Below are 20,071 nucleotides of genomic sequence, written 5' to 3'. Positions count from 1 at the left end.
TATTTAAATTAAAACTGACCTATTCAAAAATAAGTTTTATTTTGGAAGATGGGTATGAATTTAGGTTTTGAGGTGCATGTGTGAAATCTAAGTTTAAAGGTTTATTTTTTAATAAGCAGAAGAAACATTTGAATATCTCCATTTAAGATAGTGTAAGACTTACAAAAAAACCTTTTAAGAGTCATTTTAAAACTATTTTTTTCTCCTGTAAATAAAGTTAAAGCTATGCCTAGATTTTTGAATGTGATCAAAGGTTTTCTCTAACGTATTATTTTTAAATGTCAATTATTTTAGTCTGTGTAAAATGATAATAGCAGATTAAGTTCATAGACAGAAGCAACAGAATAGCAACTGTCAACAACACTAAGAACCCTTTCTCAAACATCAGTAGACATAGCCAGACTTTAGCATCTGGTGCAATTAAGAAATTCAGATGTGGTATAAAACATTTTTAATGTACAAAAATCAGATAAGTCAAACAGTAAATAATAAACAAATCTCCAGAATAAAATATACACTTGTTTCAGAAAAGGTAGAATAATTTTTTTTGTAAGTAGCCAGTAATTACACATTGAATTTTCTTTTTTAAGAAAAATTACTATTTAGGAAACAATCTTCTGGTATCTTAGTTGCAACTATTTTTTTCCCTTAAAAAAATTACCAATGTGTTGACTATTATCGGAAGAAATACCTCTCACTGACTACCAAATCAGACTCTCAAATAGTGACTTATGTTATGTAAATGCTGTCTGTGATATACAGATATAAAAAAGGAAATTGTAAGAATCCGTGAATACGCGATTATTCTACTATGCAGAATAATCCCTTTAGCATAGGGTAGATGGTGGATGCACAGATAAGACCTAAACACAGATAATTAAAGATGCAATTTCTCCCCCAAACTGGAACTTGTAGGGTGACCCAGCTTAGCACTGGTGGCCACCACTTCTGAGCCATTGAGAAAGAGATTGTGATATAATTTGGATGCTCTGTATACAAGACTGAAGGGTAATAGATGAAAAAAAAAAAAAAAAAAAGCCAGACACAAAACGATTACAATTAACACATGGCCTTTCTCTTTTCCATAATCATTTGGCTCATTACCACATGTTCATCCAACTTTCCCACCAACAATTTTAGTTCACTTTCCCACCAACAATTTTAGTTCACTATGTCCAGTAAGGCTTTACGCTGAAAAACCTTGTAACTGGTATTGCCCTGTCATTCTTACTAGGGTCAGAACCATGGGACTTCACAGTAAACACACACACACACACACACACACACGCCTTCCTTTCTGAATCCATCCAGGCATCAAAAATAGAAAAGAGGCAAAAGGCAAAGACCAAGATGAATTTATGCAGGTTACCGTCTAAAGGCAGTTTAATATTTATGAAATGTCACACACATACACACACACTCACACTCTTTAGGATCCAGTTACAAGCGCTGCGTCATCCGCCAGATCACATGGTAATTGTTGCTATTTCAGGGATCAAGTGGCATAAAGCTTCCCCCCACCCCACCCCCTTCCCTTGGTACCATATAGCGTGGAAGAGTGAGTTTTGTGTGATGGAGTGGGACTAGGCTCTCTGATCCAACCGTCTGCTAGCAACTCGACTGTCGGTGGGGTGGCGCGCGCGTATTCTCACGGAGTGACTAGGCAAGGGGGGGGGGGGGAGAGGGGGTCTCAGGGGAGGAAGGGCAGCTCTAATTGGTTTCTCAATGAAAGATAATCACCTACTCCCCAGAGAGACTGGAGATTAGCACTCTGCCTCTCCTCTCCATCGCTTTTAGACTTCTCATCCTCCCCTCGGTGCTTTTAGTCCATTCAGCAGAAGCGGATCGAAGCAGGAGGCTCCCCGCGCCGCATTAGGGGCGCACTCCGCCGCGCTCGAGTACTTAGCGCCCATTCACTCGCTCACCCGCGCCCTCCGCTCCCGGCTGCCGTCCCAGCCGCCGCCGCCGCTGCCGCCGCTGCCGCCGCCGCCGCCCGAGAAAAAGTTTCGCGGAGGGGCTTAGTGAAAAAATGAGCGAGCTAGAGGAAGACTTTGCCAAGATTCTCATGCTCAAGGAGGAGAGGATCAAAGAGCTGGAGAAGCGTCTGTCAGAGAAGGAGGAGGAAATTCAGGAGCTGAAGAGGAAACTCCACAAATGCCAGTCGGTGCTTCCCGTGCCCTCGACCCACATCGGCCCCCGGACCACCCGGGCGCAGGGCATCTCGGCCGAGCCGCAGACGTACAGGTCCTTCCACGACCTCCGACAGGCATTCCGGAAGTTCACCAAGTCCGAAAGGTAGGCGCCGAGGCCGTGGGCCCGGGTGTTCGTCTCGGCCCGCGGCGCAGAGGCGGGGGGCTCTGGCCAGAGGCCGGGGGCGGGTCGGCCCAGGGCGCCCCCTGCTCGCTGCGGCGCGCAGAGTGGGGGGTGGCCCCGCGGCCCGGGAATGGGAAGTGTTTATTTTTATTTCTGCCCATCACGTGCTGTGCTTGTCTCCGCCGGGCTGGGAAAGGCTAGCTCCACGGGGAGACGCGCCCCTGTGGCGTGGGGGTGGGGAGGAGGACCGCGGAAAGTTTACTCGCGCGGGCTAACTTGTGCCCTCCACACTCGGCTGCAGTCGCGCGGCTGTCCTCCGTGCGCCCCGCTGGGAGCGTCCACACAGGGACCCAACCCTGCCCATCCAGGGGCCTAGAGAGCTTCCTAGCGGCGACCCCCCGGACTCAGGCCACTGGACATGCTCAGTGGGGCTGTCCGAGCCTCCCGGGGAGGGGCGACTGGAGGCTGGACGGGGTTGGGCTCAACTTAGGGACTGAACTTGCCCAGAACCTGAGCTCTGCTGGCGGGCGCGGGGACGGGGAGAAGCGGGACAGGGGCTCGTCTCTAGGGCAGGAATCCAGCCTGGAGCATGGGGGCGAGGCGGGGAAAGGTTTGTTCACAGGGTCACTTTCAAGGCAGCTGTGATGTCAGCAAGACATTGCAAAGAAACCCCACCTTCTGGACGTTCCTTTGCTCTGATTGTGTCTTCCAGGAGTGCAACACCTTAAGCTGTTCTGGGTTTGGAGTCCGCTCAGTGGCCTTGCACCTGAAGCAGATTTGGGGCTGCTCGTCAGCCCTGTCCCAAAGTGGATACTGCGCCCTCCCTTTTTGTTTTCCCCTGAATCCCTCCCTGGAAAAGTTGGGATGAAGAGGGCGGAGGGGTGAGGGTAGGCTGTTTCTCAGGACGCCTCCGGGCTCCTTCCTTTCCTCCTCTCCGGCACTTTAAGAGACAGATCCTGCCAGTTCAAAGTTGTATGTCGCTCCTTTGGGGTGTGCAGAGGAGGCTGGGTGGATTTTGGCCACAAGTAGGAAGCTTTTGCACTCCACTCGTCGCCTTCACCGGAGAAGGCTGATCGATTGGCTGCAGCATTAAAGCGCCTCTGGACATTAGGGAGAGGAAGTGCAGACTCCAAAGCCCATTACTGGCTTTTAGTCCCTGGAAGTGCAGGGCCGAAAGTGCATTTCTCAGGATATTGAATATTCCATTAGGCGTGCCTTCATGCCCGCCTACCTCTCTTACTCCTTCCCTCTTCTTAGATCACTTGCTATCTGAGTTTGGGGCCCTCAGGGAACTCCTAAACTAGTCCCCCTCTCTTCGTTTAGCTCTCTCATTTTTGAGGCAAGCTCTTCTGAAGAGCATGTCCTCTCCAATGTCCCCATCCAGGTCAGCTCCAGGGTGCTTAGTGTCTCCCACTGGTCCACTGCACCTCTTCCGTGTCTGCCTCTGGAGTCCCTCTTGTGTATTGATTATATGGGATGGGGAGCCAGGGAGGCTGAGCGGGGGTTCAGAGTTATTAGAAGACGACGAGGAGCTGGGAGCCAGAGCGGGGAGAAAAACAGGAATCAGACAGAAAGGACTTCTCTTAGGAATTGTGGGACCTTCTGAACAGCCATCTCAGAAGACAGCTTTCAGATTTCCTGAGTGACATTCCACTTACGAAGTGACACTGTCCACATGGCACCTTGGGGCCCATCTTGCCTTGAAAGTCCCTGTTGGATGGAACAGTGGCATTTTCCTTACTTTTCTCAGGATTGCAAACAGAGCTAATATTTGGCCTTGCCCTTGCCTGGGAAGCCGCTGCTGAGTCTAGTCTCAGCCGGACTGTGCATTCCGAGTGGCTGCCCTGCCCTGCGCTCAGCAGCTGGAATCAATCTGCCCACCTCCTTAAGAAGCCACTTCATCAGCGGTCACCCGGCAGCTGCTCGCCTCCCAGGGCTGCTGGGCTAGGGCTTTATCGCATTTTTGAAATTTCAGATTTCTGTGTCTGGGCTATGCCCCTTAAACAGTAACAGCAACGCTTTTAAGCAGGGAGGAGATTTAACCAGGGTATGGAGGGGACAGGAGAAAAGCCCTCCTTCCCAGAGTCCACTCTCATTCAGGATTTGCTCTCAAAGAGGCAAGAAATCTCTTAAGAATGAAAGGAGGTGTTTTGTTGTTGTTGTTTTTTGTATGTGCTGGGAGGAAATGGCTGATCTGTCCTTCTCTCTTCCCCTCCCTTTTCCAACATTTTCATGTTAGGGGTAGGAACATTCATCATGAGTGGATCATGCGCAATAGCGGTCAGTGCATATTTGTGTCTATAGCAAATAGCTGGAGTACTTTTCTACTTCCTCTCTGGGCTGGTTTACACTGGGAGTGAGGGTAAACTGTTTCCCACTCAGCGTTTAGTTTCATACTTTTGAATGGAAGTGTGGAGTTTATTTTCAGCGAGCTGACTCATTAGAGTTTAAAAATTTTTGACCGGTATAGTATATGGGGATAGTAACCATTAGAATTAGGTACTCTTCCTAGCACTTAAAGAGACAGTACGAAATTATCATTGGCTAGATACCTTATTTTGGCCAAGAAAGGAAATACTTTATTAAGGTATTTCTGGGATACAACATTTAATATGAAACAAGATGCTTTTAAAATAAAAATTGTTTTGAAATGTTCAGATAAGGATTTGATGAGTAGATATTCCATCACCTCACCTGTTTTTTGTAAAAGGCTGTGCCATTCTGAAGGGCATGCTGGGGCTGAAAGAGAATGCTTTATTGCAAAGCTTGTGTTCAGTTATGATTTCTGTAGCATTTGAATGATAACTATTAAGGCTACAGGCTCATTTCAAACTTTTTCAAGACACCAGCTTTTATATCAACAAGAACAGAAATGTAGCCTGAAAGCGCAGCCGGCCCTCTCTAGCCATGGGTTCCACATCTATGGATTCAACCAACTGAGGATCAAAAATATTCAGGAAAGAAAAAAGGAATGGTTGTGCCTGGACTAAACATGTATAGTTTTTTCTTCTAAACAATACAATATAACAGCTATTTACATAGAATTTATATTGCATTAGGTATTATAAGTAATCTAGAGATGAGTTAAAGTATATGAAAGGATGTGTGTAGGTTTTATGCAAATACTACATCATTTTATACAAAGGACTTGAGTATCTGTGGATTTTGGTATCCTTGGATCTTGGAACCAATCCCCCATGGATACTGAAGGATGACTGTGTAGGAATTTTATTTATTGAAAAGAATGATGAAAAACTTTTGCCTATAAACACTGCTTTAATGAATGATTTCAATCTTAAAAATTTATGTAATAGGTGACAAATATATCTTAAGCATGTATTGTAGATGAAGGAAATGGAATTCATTAACAACTGTAATCTAGTCAGTCCAATTAGCTAGATTTCTGTGTGTCCACAGAGGATATAATGCACAATCTCCATTAAGAATGATCTAAGTATCTAAGGAATGCTTAGATGAAAATTATACTAGGAAAGGAAGATCTGAGCTCTCAGCATAAGTATCAAGTGTACAATATGATGATCATGTTTAAAAAGAATATATCCGACTTATTGCGGTACTCATTTTTAGACCCCTTAAGAAATGCCCAGTAAGGATCAAGTGATTATCTTTGAAAACTGCAAGCTGTTTTGGATGATGGTGATGATATTTTACATTTATATTTAAAATACTGTTTTTCTGCAAAAGAACTCCAAGTGTTTTACATAGATCTCTGTGAACTCTTGATTTTCTTAATGAATATACTCCACATCAAGAATTACCTATTATCCTTAATCGTTTCCCTTACTCTTTTTGCATGCACCAAATTCCTTATTTTGGCTGCCTAGTTAGCCAGTGTATGCTCAGGAACTGCACACAATTTTTTAATGAGTTTAAGGAAAGACTAGAATCAATATTAATCTGTTACAGGAATAAAAATAGATGTATTCCAGATTCATTTGAGTTATTCTTGTCATGAATCCCTTGATTCTTGATAATGTAAGTTGATTATTTGGAAGTGGAACTTCCTTTCACTGGGACATGGATGCCTTGCGATGGATGCCCCAGAAAACTCATTACCTTTTGCCTCTCTGATCCAATTCACATTTGATTTCACCTTAGGACTAAATCAAGGAGTTTGGCCTATTTCTTATATAAGCAAGGTCAATGAAGTGAGTAAGTCTCAGCTGAATTCTGGGTCCAGAGTCAATTATTTATTATTTGTTCACATGGAAAATACACAATGCTGTAAAATAGCAATGAAAGCAATAATAGAGATAGCTAATCTTAGCAATCTTAGCGCCGTGCTGAGCTATTTACCTGCAGTAGCTCATTGTTTTCTCACAGCAGCCCTAAAAGGCATCCCCACTTTTCAGGTGAGGAATCTGAGGTTTGAAGAAATTTAAGTCACCTGTCTAAGGTATCACTATGAGGAAACGCCATAAAGTTTCAAACCTAAATCTCGAAGATTTTAGAGCCCAAGTACTCAACCACTATACTATATAAGCTTGGAATAGGACTGGTTCTAATTTAGTAAGTGGGGAATCCTTCCAAATAGGAAATTATGAACATTCCCTAAATTAGAATGGGAGTTAGAAGTCTTAGAGCCAGTGATAGGTTAACCTCATGAAAATGGGACCAATGAACCTTTGTATCTAGCACATGTCCATTGGATCTGCTGTGCCAGGCTGGAATTTCCTCAGCCCTGCTCTTGGGATTGCCATTTACCAGTCCTTCCTCTTTTTCCTTCCTCATCCCAGTGCTGTGTTACAGGCAGGGCAGATGAATAATACAGTTATGAAGGATGTGAAAATGACCTTGGTTGCCTCCTTTGAATACCCTTTGCTATTTGTCACTTGTGTCCCACCATCGATGTGGATTGATTACTGCATGATAATATGCCAATATGTTAACCTGTTACCTCTTTCTGACGAACATGGTAATGTGCTAACAGGAGCTTTTGGGAGAGGATATTTATTTAGTTTACTCAGCTGAGTAATATTTCTGACAAGGTTTTAAGGGGAAGCAGGCTGAGGAAGGGAAAGGAAGATTTTTAGGCAGCACGACGTGTAAACATCCCCGTATCTTGCCATATGTGATTTGAAGAGGACAGGGCTTGAGCATAAGCACTTCACACATGCTTTCATTCAAAGCTGTACAGGAGGTGGTAGTGTCTTGATTTTAGTGATGAGAAAACTGAGCAAATCATTGTGGAAGTGTCCTTTAAAGGATCTCAGAAATAAGACCAGAAAGAAAATTTAGGGTTTTTTTTTTTTTTTTTTTTTTTTGCATCGGTACCAGAGTTGGTGAATTGATGTCTTCAACGTATCTGTTTATACTTGTTATTTAAGACACACTGATTTTGCTTTGGGGTTAGCTCAGGTTCCAGAGTCGTGTGCGTTTTCCAAATGTATTTGTAATACACCAGGAGTTCTTGTTCCATTTGAATTACCAATATATGTACAGGTTGAAAGTTTACATTTAATCATGTATTCATTGGAAATCTGACCCTCATGAAACTATTTCTAACAGACCTGAAAAAACAAAAGATGTTGTATCTTTTTGCTCTTTCCTGACTAAGGGCCTGTTTCCTAGTGCCCTCTCACCATAGCATGTAAGAGATTCTGAGAGTGCGTTAAAACCATTTCTTTTGATAAGATTTTCAGGTGATTTCATAGTTGCTCAGGGTATGAATAATTATTTTCATTTGCCGTTGAGAATCTGCTTATCAGAGTTCAGGACCTTTGTTATCTAGGTTTCTTGTAGCTCTTGGAAGTTACTGTGAGCTCTGAGATAAACCAGGGATAGCATATCCTGTTTCACAAAAATGAAAGCTCAGAAGTTTGGGAATTGTCAGAAAGGAATACTGACCTTGAGTCTAGAGTCATTGGTATGCTGTGCTGTTGGCTCCCTGAAGAGAAAAGAGGAAGTAGAAAAAATAGTTTAAGGGAAAAGAAAAATATATGTTATACTTATGTGTGTATATATGAACACATACATGTGTCAAACTGCCACCACTTTATTAAATTTACAAATGTACATTTCTTATAGTAATTATTACTGTGAAAACCCTCTAGGTTGGTCCAAATCAGGTTCCTGCAGAAAGGAAGGTTTATTTCTTAGGTTTCTTATTATAAAGTAGATCACAGCATCTTATAGTTTGTAAAATGCTTGTGCTTCGTATTAGTCACATAGCCCAGTGCTTAGCCCAGAACAAGGTACTGGATTCAGTGTTTGCCACTCCTTGTTGATGTATTTCATCCTTCTTTTACCGAGTGATGGTTTTTCATCTCCTTTTCCATGCTCCTGGATCTGCCAGTGTTGTGTGTCTCTCTTTCGGGTCCTTGTGTTTCTTCTGGCTTAACATCTTTAACTCCTGTTAGATCTATTTTCTTTTTAGAAGTCATATAACAGCAAATATGGAGCAGATTTCTTACTGAAACTCTTACTCTAATCTCTTAAAATCTTTCATGTTCTCAGATGTTTCAGATATTATATAATTTAAATTTTCTAAGGTTTCAGAAGTAATTATTTATTAATCGTTCATGTTGAAAATACATGCTTTAGGCTGGGCACGGTGGCTCACACCTGTAATCCTGGCACTTTGGGAGGCCAAGGCGGGCAGATCACATTAGGTCAGGAGTTCGAGACCAGCCTGGCCAAACTGGTGAAACCCTGTCTCTACTAAAAATATAAAGATTAGCTGGGCGTGGTGGCACATGCCTGTAGTCCCAGCTGCTTGGGAGACTGAGGCAGGAGAATCGCTTGAACCCGGGAGGCAGAGGTTGCAGTGAGCAGAGATCGTGCCCCTGCACTCCAACCTAGGCAACAAAATGACAGAGTGAGACTCCATCTCAAAATACAAAACAAAACAACAGCAACAAAACAATGCTTTAAAATATTTGCACACTGCGAAATGGATATATCCAGAAAATGTATATCTTTTAAATAGATTTGTTTTATTATAGAATGACTGGTAGTAGAAACTAATCCCCTGTTTTATCTATTGTTGTTCTTAAACAACAGAATTTGTTTTTAAAATGCTTAACTTTCTCTGCACTACTCACTAAACATTACTGATGGATCACCAACTTTGGGGTATAGTATGTTGATTTCATTTTAAACATTTTTAAATTGTTTCTTACATATTAATATGATAGGAACCCATACTACCTTAGACAATTATATAGTTTTAAATTCAATCAATATTAAGTTTATATTGACTCAAAAGTTTTAAAATACTGCTTGTAATTTTTTCCTGTTCAATGTACTAGCCGCATCTTCAACCTTTTTCTAGTACATATTGATTTTATATATTCTTGGAAATTAGTCCTAAGCAGTTAATTTGTTATTCTGGGATTTGATTTGGATTGATTTTGTTATGTATTTGAACCCATTGATAGCACTTTCATGTGCAAGATGATAACATGACTGTGCTGATTTCATCTGAGTGTTTATTTATTAAGGCAAATCCAGGAAGATGTCTACTGTAATCAGCTTGTTAGGATTTAGTTTGACTGTTTTATTTGAAATAGGTATTTTGCAACTACACTTCTTCAATTATCCTCTCGGACTTATTCCTAATTCAGACTGTCCTTCCTTTTTAGTCCAATTTAGAGAGTACTTTAAAATGTGTTTTAAATTCTCAGATGTGTCTTTATTTGAGCACTCTGACCTCAAACACTGGAAAAGTACTGGCAAAAACCTTATAGGGTTCTAAAAATAATTGTATATTTGCCTCTTACAAATATTCATGGGTCTGTTTATTCGACTATATGGTACTATTGTCTAACAAGCAAATCTATAAGCCTTTGGGTAAATGTTAATATTTTTCTTGATGCTTCTTATTATCTAGGTGCAGATAATGCTAATTTCATGTATCACATGGTCACCAAGGGCCTTGGCTACATATGCTAAAAATTTTCCAAATAGAAAATTCTTTTGTATCTCAGATTGTAAACCCTTGGGTAGAAACCAGGTCTGTTTACAGTAAAAATTCCAGCCAAGTAAAACCCTCAGCTTACCATACATTTCTCTTCCTACATGCTACTTTTCAGAGAAGAGGTAAGAGCAGCACTATCTGGAGTGTATTAAAAACAAATTTTGAAAGCCCTGAAGCCTTCCTAATAATAAAACCAGTTCATACTCAATTTAGTCTTCTCTCAGAGAAAAGTATCACTCCAAAATACTCAATCCAATATCCTATGCTTTACTCTGGCAGGTTTTAACTGTGGTGCCATGACAATGGTGTGTATTTGATTAGGTGTAAGGTAGAAACGAGTAAATAATGGCTTAAAAATCAAAATTCATGAATAATTTGTTTCTTCAAAAATAAGATTGCATGCACCTCCCGAGGGATAGCCATTTTCTTGCATTCCAATTGGCTTTCTTGACTGGGAAGATTACAAATATATGGCAGGAAATTGCACATAATCCACAGACAGTCTTGTCTTTTCACAAGAGTATGTTGCACATGGGAATGTCATCTATCTTGTGAATCACTGCAGAAAAAAAATGTTTGAGAGCCTCTGATCTGAGCTATGGTTCTAAAAATCAGAATCTTGACTCTGTGTCACTTAATGCTACTTATTTATAAGTAAATGTTGTAAGATTCACTAGATTCTACTTAGCCAGCACCTATATTTCATAACAATGATTCCCAAAGTGTGACGTTTATGTAATTGGTGGCACCAGGGATGCTTCTATGTGGTAGACAAGTGAATTTATTTTATAGTTATAAACATTTTAAACGTGTTGTGAGAAAACATATAACAATCACATCAAATGCATGCTGTGTAGTTATGTTGTTGAGAGTGAGGCTAAGTATTAAGAGTTCATAGATTTTTTTTTTTTTTTTTTTAAGAATGAGGTGTAAAAATACAGATTGTGCATAATGTCAATATGGGTACACAAGAAAGGTTTGGAAAAGATTGTTTTAAAGTCATTTTCAACAAGGAATGGAATGGATTGTTTTCCCGTTTGTGTTTTTGCTTCCCACTGCCCTGTTTGAAGAATTCTGGCCTAATTCTCTACTGTATCTGTGTTTGAATGACTCCTTGCATGCTGTTTGTCAACTCCTTCATGGGAATTGCAGTGGGGACATAGAGTTAGATGGAGATGGTGGTTTTCATAAAGTATACTCTTGCTTTGAGGATAAGTCATTCTGGTTAAAAATTGCTCACGTTAATACGTCATCAGAAAAACATTTGATTCTCATCCTCCTTCAGATTTATAAACTCTCTTGCCATGAGTCAGTGAGGTCCATAGCTGAATAGGCCAGCATAGAAATAATAAAGGATGCTGGGGCACCCACTTCCATCCAGCCTGGGTTCCCTGGGGAGCTCTCACTTCCTGTACTGTCTCCGCAGTGAGGCCTCTCGTTTCCTCCTGCAGTCTCCTTCTTGATTCCTGACAGTAGATGCCTGTGGCTGTGAAGGGTCATTCCATCATGTGGCATTTTATAGGAGAAATACATGATGCTTTCCCTCACCCCTTTCTTTGTAAATAAACAATTTGGAAAAAGTTTGGAAGGGCAAAATTTTTGATCGGATACACATTTATTTTCCCTTAATCTGTTCCCTTTCCTTGTAGAAAAAAATTAGATTATTCCAAATTATAACTATGATTTAAAAAAAAATTATGTTGTTAAAAGGAATGGCTTTGTTGTTAAATGAGAAAAATGCAAGGAGAAAAGAAGTATATTACAAACAGGATGAGGAATTTGCAAACATCCACTTTTCTCTCTAGAGCATAGTTCAGGTCATCTCCCCAGTGGCTTAAGAAAGGGAATCCTTAAGGTTTGAATAGAAGTACCCTCCTAAAGGTAGGAAAAACAACAAAAAAGAGGGGCTACGGTGGGGAGAAAATAGAGGGGGAGACATAGAGAGATTTCAACAATTACCACAAGATGGCAGCAGAAGTATAATATTTAACAATTGTGGGCTCCACTAGTAGTTTGAAATAGCTCTTAGTTGAATTTTAAAATATATTGTCAAATATATAACTTTCTTAATATCAGAATTTATATATTTGAAAAGTGTATCATCAAATACATATGGTCTTACTTTTTTTTCCAGTTAGTAGTGGTTGGGGAATGTATTTTAAAAGCTAAAGTTAAATTTTCTTCTCAGTGTTTGTCTTAAAGATTAGAGAAACGAAGAGTACAGTTTGCATGGAGAGTACTTTGAACATTGATAATAGACTGAGGGAAATTCCTAAAACTCCTATGAGGAAACCTCTGGACTCATACTTGGCTGAGAGAAGAAAACAGAGAAATAATGGGAAATTAATAGTAGTAAAAAATAATATGTATGTGTGAGGAGACTAAAGGAATGGCTTCCTATTCACTCCCTTCTACCCCCATAACAAATTAAAAGAAAATTATTATAGGAAAAAATTAGATCAGTTATTAGATGAAACTCATAATAGACTGCTTGATCTCCTTGATAATTCTGTCATTCTAGAATGTAACTAATTAAATCTTATTGTGGCCTATTGTAATCTGAGATTACCATTACAAAAATGTTTTAATAATCAAGTTAATATGATTATTTACATGTATCTAAATATTTTTAAGAGAATAGCAGAGTGTTTTATGAGATACTCTGAATATAAACTGCCTCTCAAAAATTTTAGGGTAAAGAGTCGTCTGGCTTATACCACACAGGATTACATTGTGGGTTGGATCTAATGGGCTATACATTTTTAGATCAATATTCCCTCAGAAAGTGCCATTCAGCCTTCCTGTAAAAGGCTATTTCATTCGGTCTGTGACCCCTGTCATGTGAAAGCCCCCAGGGGCCTGGATGTGAAGCAGTCTTGCTGCTGGCATCATTTGTGATTTAGCGCTGAGGAGAAATGTACTTATTTTGGTCTGTCCTAGCAAGCAAGGGTCAGTGGTGAAAGGAAGTTGTATTCTGGGTCAAAACAAGTCAGTTTTGGATTAATGCTATTCCTTGACCTCTTTAATTGGTCTTTTTGCTCAGATACTGTGTTAGATCATACTTAGATAAACAGGCAAGAAGGGAACTAGAGAATTTAGAACAGTTCACATTTCATGCCCTGTTTGACAATAAGATGCTTCTATAAAAAGTGTTTTGAAATACTGTGATGTATTTATTTGAGGTTATCAATATATAGAAATGCTCTCTGGGATGGTAGTCAATATTTTTCCTAGATTAGGAAAAAAAATAAAAAAATAAAACAACGTTACACTGTCTGTGACTGCCAGAGAGAACCAAGGGTAGATTCCATGTTGGGTGTGCTTTCTGGTGTGTGCGGGGCCAAAAACGAAAACTTAGCCTCCATTAGACATGGTGAAGCAAGCAATAAATAGTAATATCTTTTATTTTCTCTGATCTTTCTAGTCTGTTATCTAGGCCAAGACAAATTCCCGAAGTATAGCAGCAGGGTTTGAAACGTGTTACATTGAAATTCCCCGGTTACCCAGCCTCACCGTCTGACTCCAGGGCATCATGAGAGCTTTCCACACGAGAGGAGACAGGCTGTGAGCTCTGTAGGCTTCTTGATATTATAGCAATTAGAAAAAGAAGAAAAAGTTTCTGTTTTGTGGTCCCAAATCCCCATTCATCATGTTAAAAATCTGGACATGCTTTAATGATACTTATGAGCATACACTATATCTCAGACTTGCTGACTTTAATCTCTTCGTAGCCTATGTCTGCTTCCTTGATTGTTTTAGTTGCAAAAACAATGTGTGCTGGTTGTCAGATAATAAAGACATATACATTTTATTTTCTCCTCCCTATCTTTTTTACTTGTCCTCCAGCAGATACCCAATGTTAAACTTTCTGTATGTTTCCGTAAATCTTTATATGTAGAGGGAGAACTCATCTGCCCATTTGGAGGGTTTTATTTTTTCACCCGAAATAAAATAATTCCATAACACTCCTCAGTCACCTGCTGTTTTTGCTTAATAATAGTACCTAGGCTTCTTTCCAGATCAGTTCGTATTGGTCTTTCTAATAGCTATGGAATAGTAATTCCATAGTATTCGTGTACCTCAGCTTATTGATACTGACATTTTGGTTTGTTTTTACAAGCATTCAGTGCTGCAATTGATATTATTGTACACATTTTCTCATATGTTATTTATGTATTTATTTTTGTATGTATGTATGTATGTATGTATGTATGTATTTATTTATTTATTTATTTATAGGATGAATTCCAAAAGGTCAGAGTCCTAGGTCAAAAAATCTATTAATATTTGACTTTTTTAGTTTATGTGATTATCATACATTTTCTGTATGAGATAAATGATCTATAAACTTTTCTATTAAAAAATGTATACTGGCCAGGCACGATGGCTCACACCTGTAATCCCAGCACTTTGGGAGGCCAAGGTGGGCGGATCATCTGAGGCTGGGAGTTTGAGACCAGCTTCACCAACATGGAGAAACCCCATCTCTACTAAAAATACAAAGTTATCCGGATGTGGTGGTGCCTGTAATCCCAGCTATTGGGAAGGCTGAGGCAGGAGAATCGCTTGAATGCGGGAGGTGGAGGTTGCGGTGAGCCGAGATTGTGCCATTGGACTCCAGCCTGGGCAACAAGAGAGAAACTCCGTCTCAAAAAACAAACAAACAAAACAAAACAAAACAATAAACTGTAGGCTGGTGGCATAAACAAAATTAATATTCTACATTAAAGACAGACAATTAAAAAAAATCAAACTTACAAACTTAGCAGAAACATGTGGAAGGTTCTTTTTTTTAATACTTGAGTTGCATTTATGAGAATGCTGTTTTTGGAATGATGTTTACATGCCCTTTTACTTTTCAGATTTATAAATTCCATATTATGCATTTGGTTTGATGTTTGTGTGTGTGTGCCTGTGTGTGTTTAAGCTGAAAAAAAAATTAACTGCTACAGTGTAATTTGGAAAATAAGGATAAAACTGTATTGCTCTTAAAGAAAATAACTACAAGTCCTTCTTTAAGAATCACAATGATTTGTTTTTCTTTTCATCAAAATAAATTTTTGATATTCTAGCTCCCACTTGGGAAAATAACAAATTCCAAGTCTCTCAGCTACATTTTTTTTCAAAAGGCTAGTAGGGAGATTTGGACATATATGGTATTGGAACCACTCAGTGGAGATTTCCTTTTATAGGATGGCAACCTCGGTAGATATTTCATTTCGTTAATTTTTTCTTGGTCATTGTAATGATATTGGACTAGATTTACTGAACGATATCTTTGCAAACATTTATTTGGATAAGAATTCAATCATATTAAGGGTACTCAATCATGTGATTGGAGCCAAAAAGTAAAATCATTTTGGGGGAGTAGGAAGGATTACCTTAGAAATTTCAGTCTACTCTTGTGCAGGAGTAACAGGGTAGGTTGTGATAATTAAAAAAAAAGGATCCTGGGAGTCACAGACTTGATGTTGAATTCTGGTTCCTCCTTGACATGCTGGCTGTGTGATTCTAGACAAATTACTTTGTCTTTCTGAACTTTAGTTTCCACATATATTAAATGGGGACAACGAGAGTTTAAATGAAACACTGCTATGAATTGCCCATAAAGCAGGAATCGTGAGTGGACCAGCTGTTTCAGGCTCAGGGAAAGACACTGGAAGTGCTGGAGGAGCTGTGCAGAGTGCTAGAATGTCTGAGTGGCCAGGGATCATTGACAGTTGTGCATATTTTTCCAGGTTGGGTGCCTTATTTTGCAAAAGCCTTTCTCTCCCCTCCTCTCATTGTCTATTCATTGTTCAGTCCTCAGAAATAATGAGGGCACACCTTTTCATATCTGATGGAATTGCAGATGTATAGATACGGGTTAGGGACTCTTTGCAGATATTCCAACAATGCAGTTGACCTCAGTTTCAAACTCTGAAAGCTAGAAGGGGAAGTGTGCTTCCACTGAACTTTCTCTATATGTGCCCCTCTCCCCAAGTCTACGTTAAGCCTTTGTGTAGCCCCAGTACCTTTTTGCAGTTTAGAGACTGGTTTTACTGTATTTGAGCTATTTCATGTAGATAAATACTATTTCAGATTTTATTTCTCCCAAGACAGTTGGATCTATCAGTCAATCAGCTAATCTATGGGAAGACATATGAACTATTTTGGAGATCCAAAGACACTTTGTGTCCTTACTAACCTGATGCTATCATGCAAAAATACACACAAAGCCACAGCCTCTTCAATTATTAAAAACCTCTCAAGGTTGTTGAGAGGATTAAATGAGCTCATGCATGTAACAGATATAGTTTATTGCCTTATAGAATGTAGTCATTCAATAAATGTTAGCTCTCATTGTTATTTATTGATTCTGACTTCATTCATCTAATATATGAAAGAACTTTTAACCCTATGATAGGAATGAGCCCATACGTATTCTTCCCATATTTCTAACTCTATACTTGGATCTAATTTTGCTCATTGAAATAGCTCTGACCCTATTTTCGGAGTCATTTCCTGAATCATAGATGGTACTCTGACATAGGTCATATTTAAGACTTATTTTCCCTTCTTTCTTTTCCATCCATGGTATAGTCTCAGGTTTCTTTCCATGCATTTCATGCCTCCTCCCCATCATTCCATCATAATATAAACTTATTGCTCTAGAAGGAAATATTAGAAACTTCTGTATAGTGATATATTTAGCTGTGCTAGGACCACCTCTGCAGCTATCTACTCTCTGAACTGAATAAACCAAGGGCTTCTCAAACTCTAGTTTACGTATGAATCACCTGGGGAATCTCCTTCAATGCAGGTTCTGATTCAGTAGGTCTAGGGAAGGGCCTGAGATTCCTTTCTTGCTTGCTTGCTTGCTTGCTTTCTTGGAAATCTTGCTCTGTCACCCAGGCTGGAGTGCAGTGGCACAATCTCAGCTCACTAAAACCTCTGCCACCTGGGTTCAAGTGATTCTCCTGCTTCAGCCTCTGGAGTAGCTGGGATTACATGCACCTGCCACCACACCCGGCTAAGTTTTGTATTTTTGATAGAGATGAGGTTTAACCATCTTGGCCAGGCTGATCTTGAACTCCTGACCTCGTGATCCACCCACCTCGGCCTCCCAAAGTGCTGGGATTACAAGCCTGAGCCACTGTGTCCAGCCAGGCCTGAGATTCTTAATTTGTAGTTATCTGTCAGGTGTTGCTGATGCTGCTGGTCTCCTGAAGACCATTAAATAGCAAGGGATTAATTGATTCTCTCCAGTTCCTTCCTGCTTTCCTTTTACCATCCAAGTTAAGTTTTCTACACAAATAAAGTGCCGTCAGACACAATAATGCAAACTAAGGTATTAATGATACATTAACAGGGATTGCATTATAAGACGAACTCATTACCTGGGAAAGCCTACAGGAAACCTTCTGGTATTCTTGTCCCTTCTAGGCCATAAGCACACACAGCTGTAGAATATAAAGGCTAAGAGCATGGGCAGTGGAATCAGATGAGCTTGAGTTTCGAGTTTCTAATATCTTAGTCATGTTGCTTAACATCTTTGACCTTCAATTTCCCCCTGTAAATGGGAATAAGAAGGCCCACCTGAAACTAATGTTATGCAAAACACCTATTGTAAACATGCCCTAAACAATAGCAATTGCTTCTGTAGTTTTAATATTAGCGTTTTGGAGACAAAGTCCAATTTAAAATGTGATTCAGAAGGAATTTTAGTTGAGATATAATGGGAAAGTAGGAAATACTAATTCAGCATTGTTTTATTTATTTATTTATTTATTTTTATTATACTTAAGTTCTAGGGTACATGTGGATAACGTGCAGGTTTGTTACATATGTATACCTATGCCATGTTGGCGTGCTGCACCCATCAACTCGTCAGCACCCATCAACTCGTCATTTACATCAGGTATAACTCCCAACGCAATCCCTCCCCCCTCCCCCCTCTCCATGATAGGCCCCGGTGTGTGATGTTCCCCTTCCCGAGTCCAAGTGATCTCATTGTTCAGTTCCCACCTATGAGTGAGAACATGCGGTGTTTGGTTTTCCGTTCTTGCGATAGTTTGCTGAGAATGATGGTTTCCAGCTGCATCCATGTCCCTACAAAGGACACAAACTCATCCTTTTTTATGGCTGCATAGTATTCCATGGTGTATATGTGCCACATTTTCTTAATCCAATCTGTCACTGATGGACATTTGGGTTGATTTCAAGTCTTTGCTATTGTGAATAGTGCCGCAATAAACATACGTGTACATGTGTCTTTATAGCAGCATGATTTATAATCCTTTGGGTATATACCCAGTAATGGGATGGCTGGGTCATATGGTACATCTAGTTCTAGATCCTTGAGGAATCGCCATACTGTTTTCCATAATGGTTGAACTAGTTTACAATACCACCAACAGTGTAAAAGTGATCCTATTTCTCCACATCCTCTCCAGCACCTGTTGTTTCCTAACTTTTTAATGATTGCCATTCTAACTGGTGTGAGATGGTATCTCATTGTGGCCTTGATTTGCATTTCTCTGATGGCCAGTGATGATGAGCATTTTTTCATGTGTCTGTTGGCTGTATGAATGTCTTCTTTTGAGAAGTGTCTGTTCATATCCTTTGCCCACTTTTCAATGGGGTTGTTTGTTTTTTTCTTGTAAATTTGTTTGAGTTCTTTGTAGGTTCTGGATATTAGCCCTTTGTCAAATGAGTAGATTGCAAAAATTTTCTCCCATTCTGTAGGTTGCCTGTTCACTCTGATGGTAGTTTCTTTTGCTCTGCAGAAGCTCTTTAGTTTAATGAGATCCCATTTGTCAATTTTGGCTTTTGCTGCTGTTGCTTTTGGTGTTTTAGACATGAAGTCTTTGCCCATGCCTATGTCCTGAATGGTACTACCTAGGTTTTCCTCTAGGATTTTTATGGTATTAGGTCTAACATTTAAGTCTCTAATCCATCTTGAATTAATTTTCGTATAAGGAGTAAGGAAAGGATCCAGTTTCAGCTTTCTACTTATGGCTAGCCAATTTTCCCAGCACCATTTATTAAATAGGGAATCCTTTCCCCATTTCTTGTTTCTCTAAGGTTTGTCAAAGATCAGTTGGCTGTAGATGTGTGGTATTATTTCTGAGGACTCTGTTCTGTTCCATTGGTCTATATCTCTGTTTCGGTACCAGTACCATGCTGTTTTGGTTACTGTAGCCTTGTAGTATAGTTTGAAGTCAGGTAGTATGATGCCTCCAGCTTTGTTCTTTTGACTTAGGATTGTCTTGGAGACGCGGGCTCTTTTTTGGTTCCATATGAACTTTAAAGCAGTTTTTTCCAATTCTGTGAAGAAACTCATTGGTAGCTTGATGGGGATGGCATTGAATCTATAAATTACCTTGGGCAGTATGGCCATTTTCACGATATTGATTCTTCCTATCCATGAGCATGGTATGTTCTTCCATTTGTTTGTGTCCTCTTTTATTTCACTGAGCAGTGGTTTGTAGTTCTCCTTGAAGAGGTCCTTTACATCCCTTGTAAGTTGGATTCCTAGGTATTTTATTCTCTTTGAAGCAGTTGTGAATGGAAGTTCATTCCTGATTTGGCTCTCTGTTTGTCTGTTACTGGTGTATAAGAATGCTTGTGATTTTTGCACATTAATTTTGTATCCTGAGACTTTGCTGAAGTTGCTTATCAGCTTAAGGAGATTTTGGGCTGAGACAATGGGGTTTTCTAAATATACAATCATGTCATCTGCAAACAGGGACAATTTGACTGCTTCTTTTCCTAACTGAATACCCTTGATTTCTTTCTCTTGCCTAATTGCCCTAGCCAGAACTTCCAACACTATGT

At 39.8% G+C, this 20,071-nt stretch overlaps 1 protein-coding gene across 1 annotated transcript in view; it reads left to right on the top strand.

Annotated features, from left to right (window-relative positions):
- Positions 1 to 522: 522 nt before the first annotated feature.
- Positions 523 to 20,071, top strand: part of PRKG1 (protein kinase cGMP-dependent 1) — a 1,349,224-nt gene continuing 1,329,675 nt past the window's right edge. Inside the window, exon 1 of the mRNA XM_050805423.1 lies at positions 523 to 2,295. Coding sequence (XP_050661380.1) covers positions 2,030 to 2,295 — 266 coding nt within the window. The 5' untranslated portion in view covers positions 523 to 2,029. The remainder of the gene's footprint in view (positions 2,296 to 20,071) is intronic.

The sequence above is a fragment of the Macaca thibetana genome, chromosome 9, assembly GCF_024542745.1.
Source record: "Macaca thibetana thibetana isolate TM-01 chromosome 9, ASM2454274v1, whole genome shotgun sequence".
In the NCBI taxonomy this organism is placed as follows: domain Eukaryota; kingdom Metazoa; phylum Chordata; class Mammalia; order Primates; family Cercopithecidae; genus Macaca; species Macaca thibetana.
This window is presented reverse-complemented; position numbering and strand designations above follow the sequence as displayed.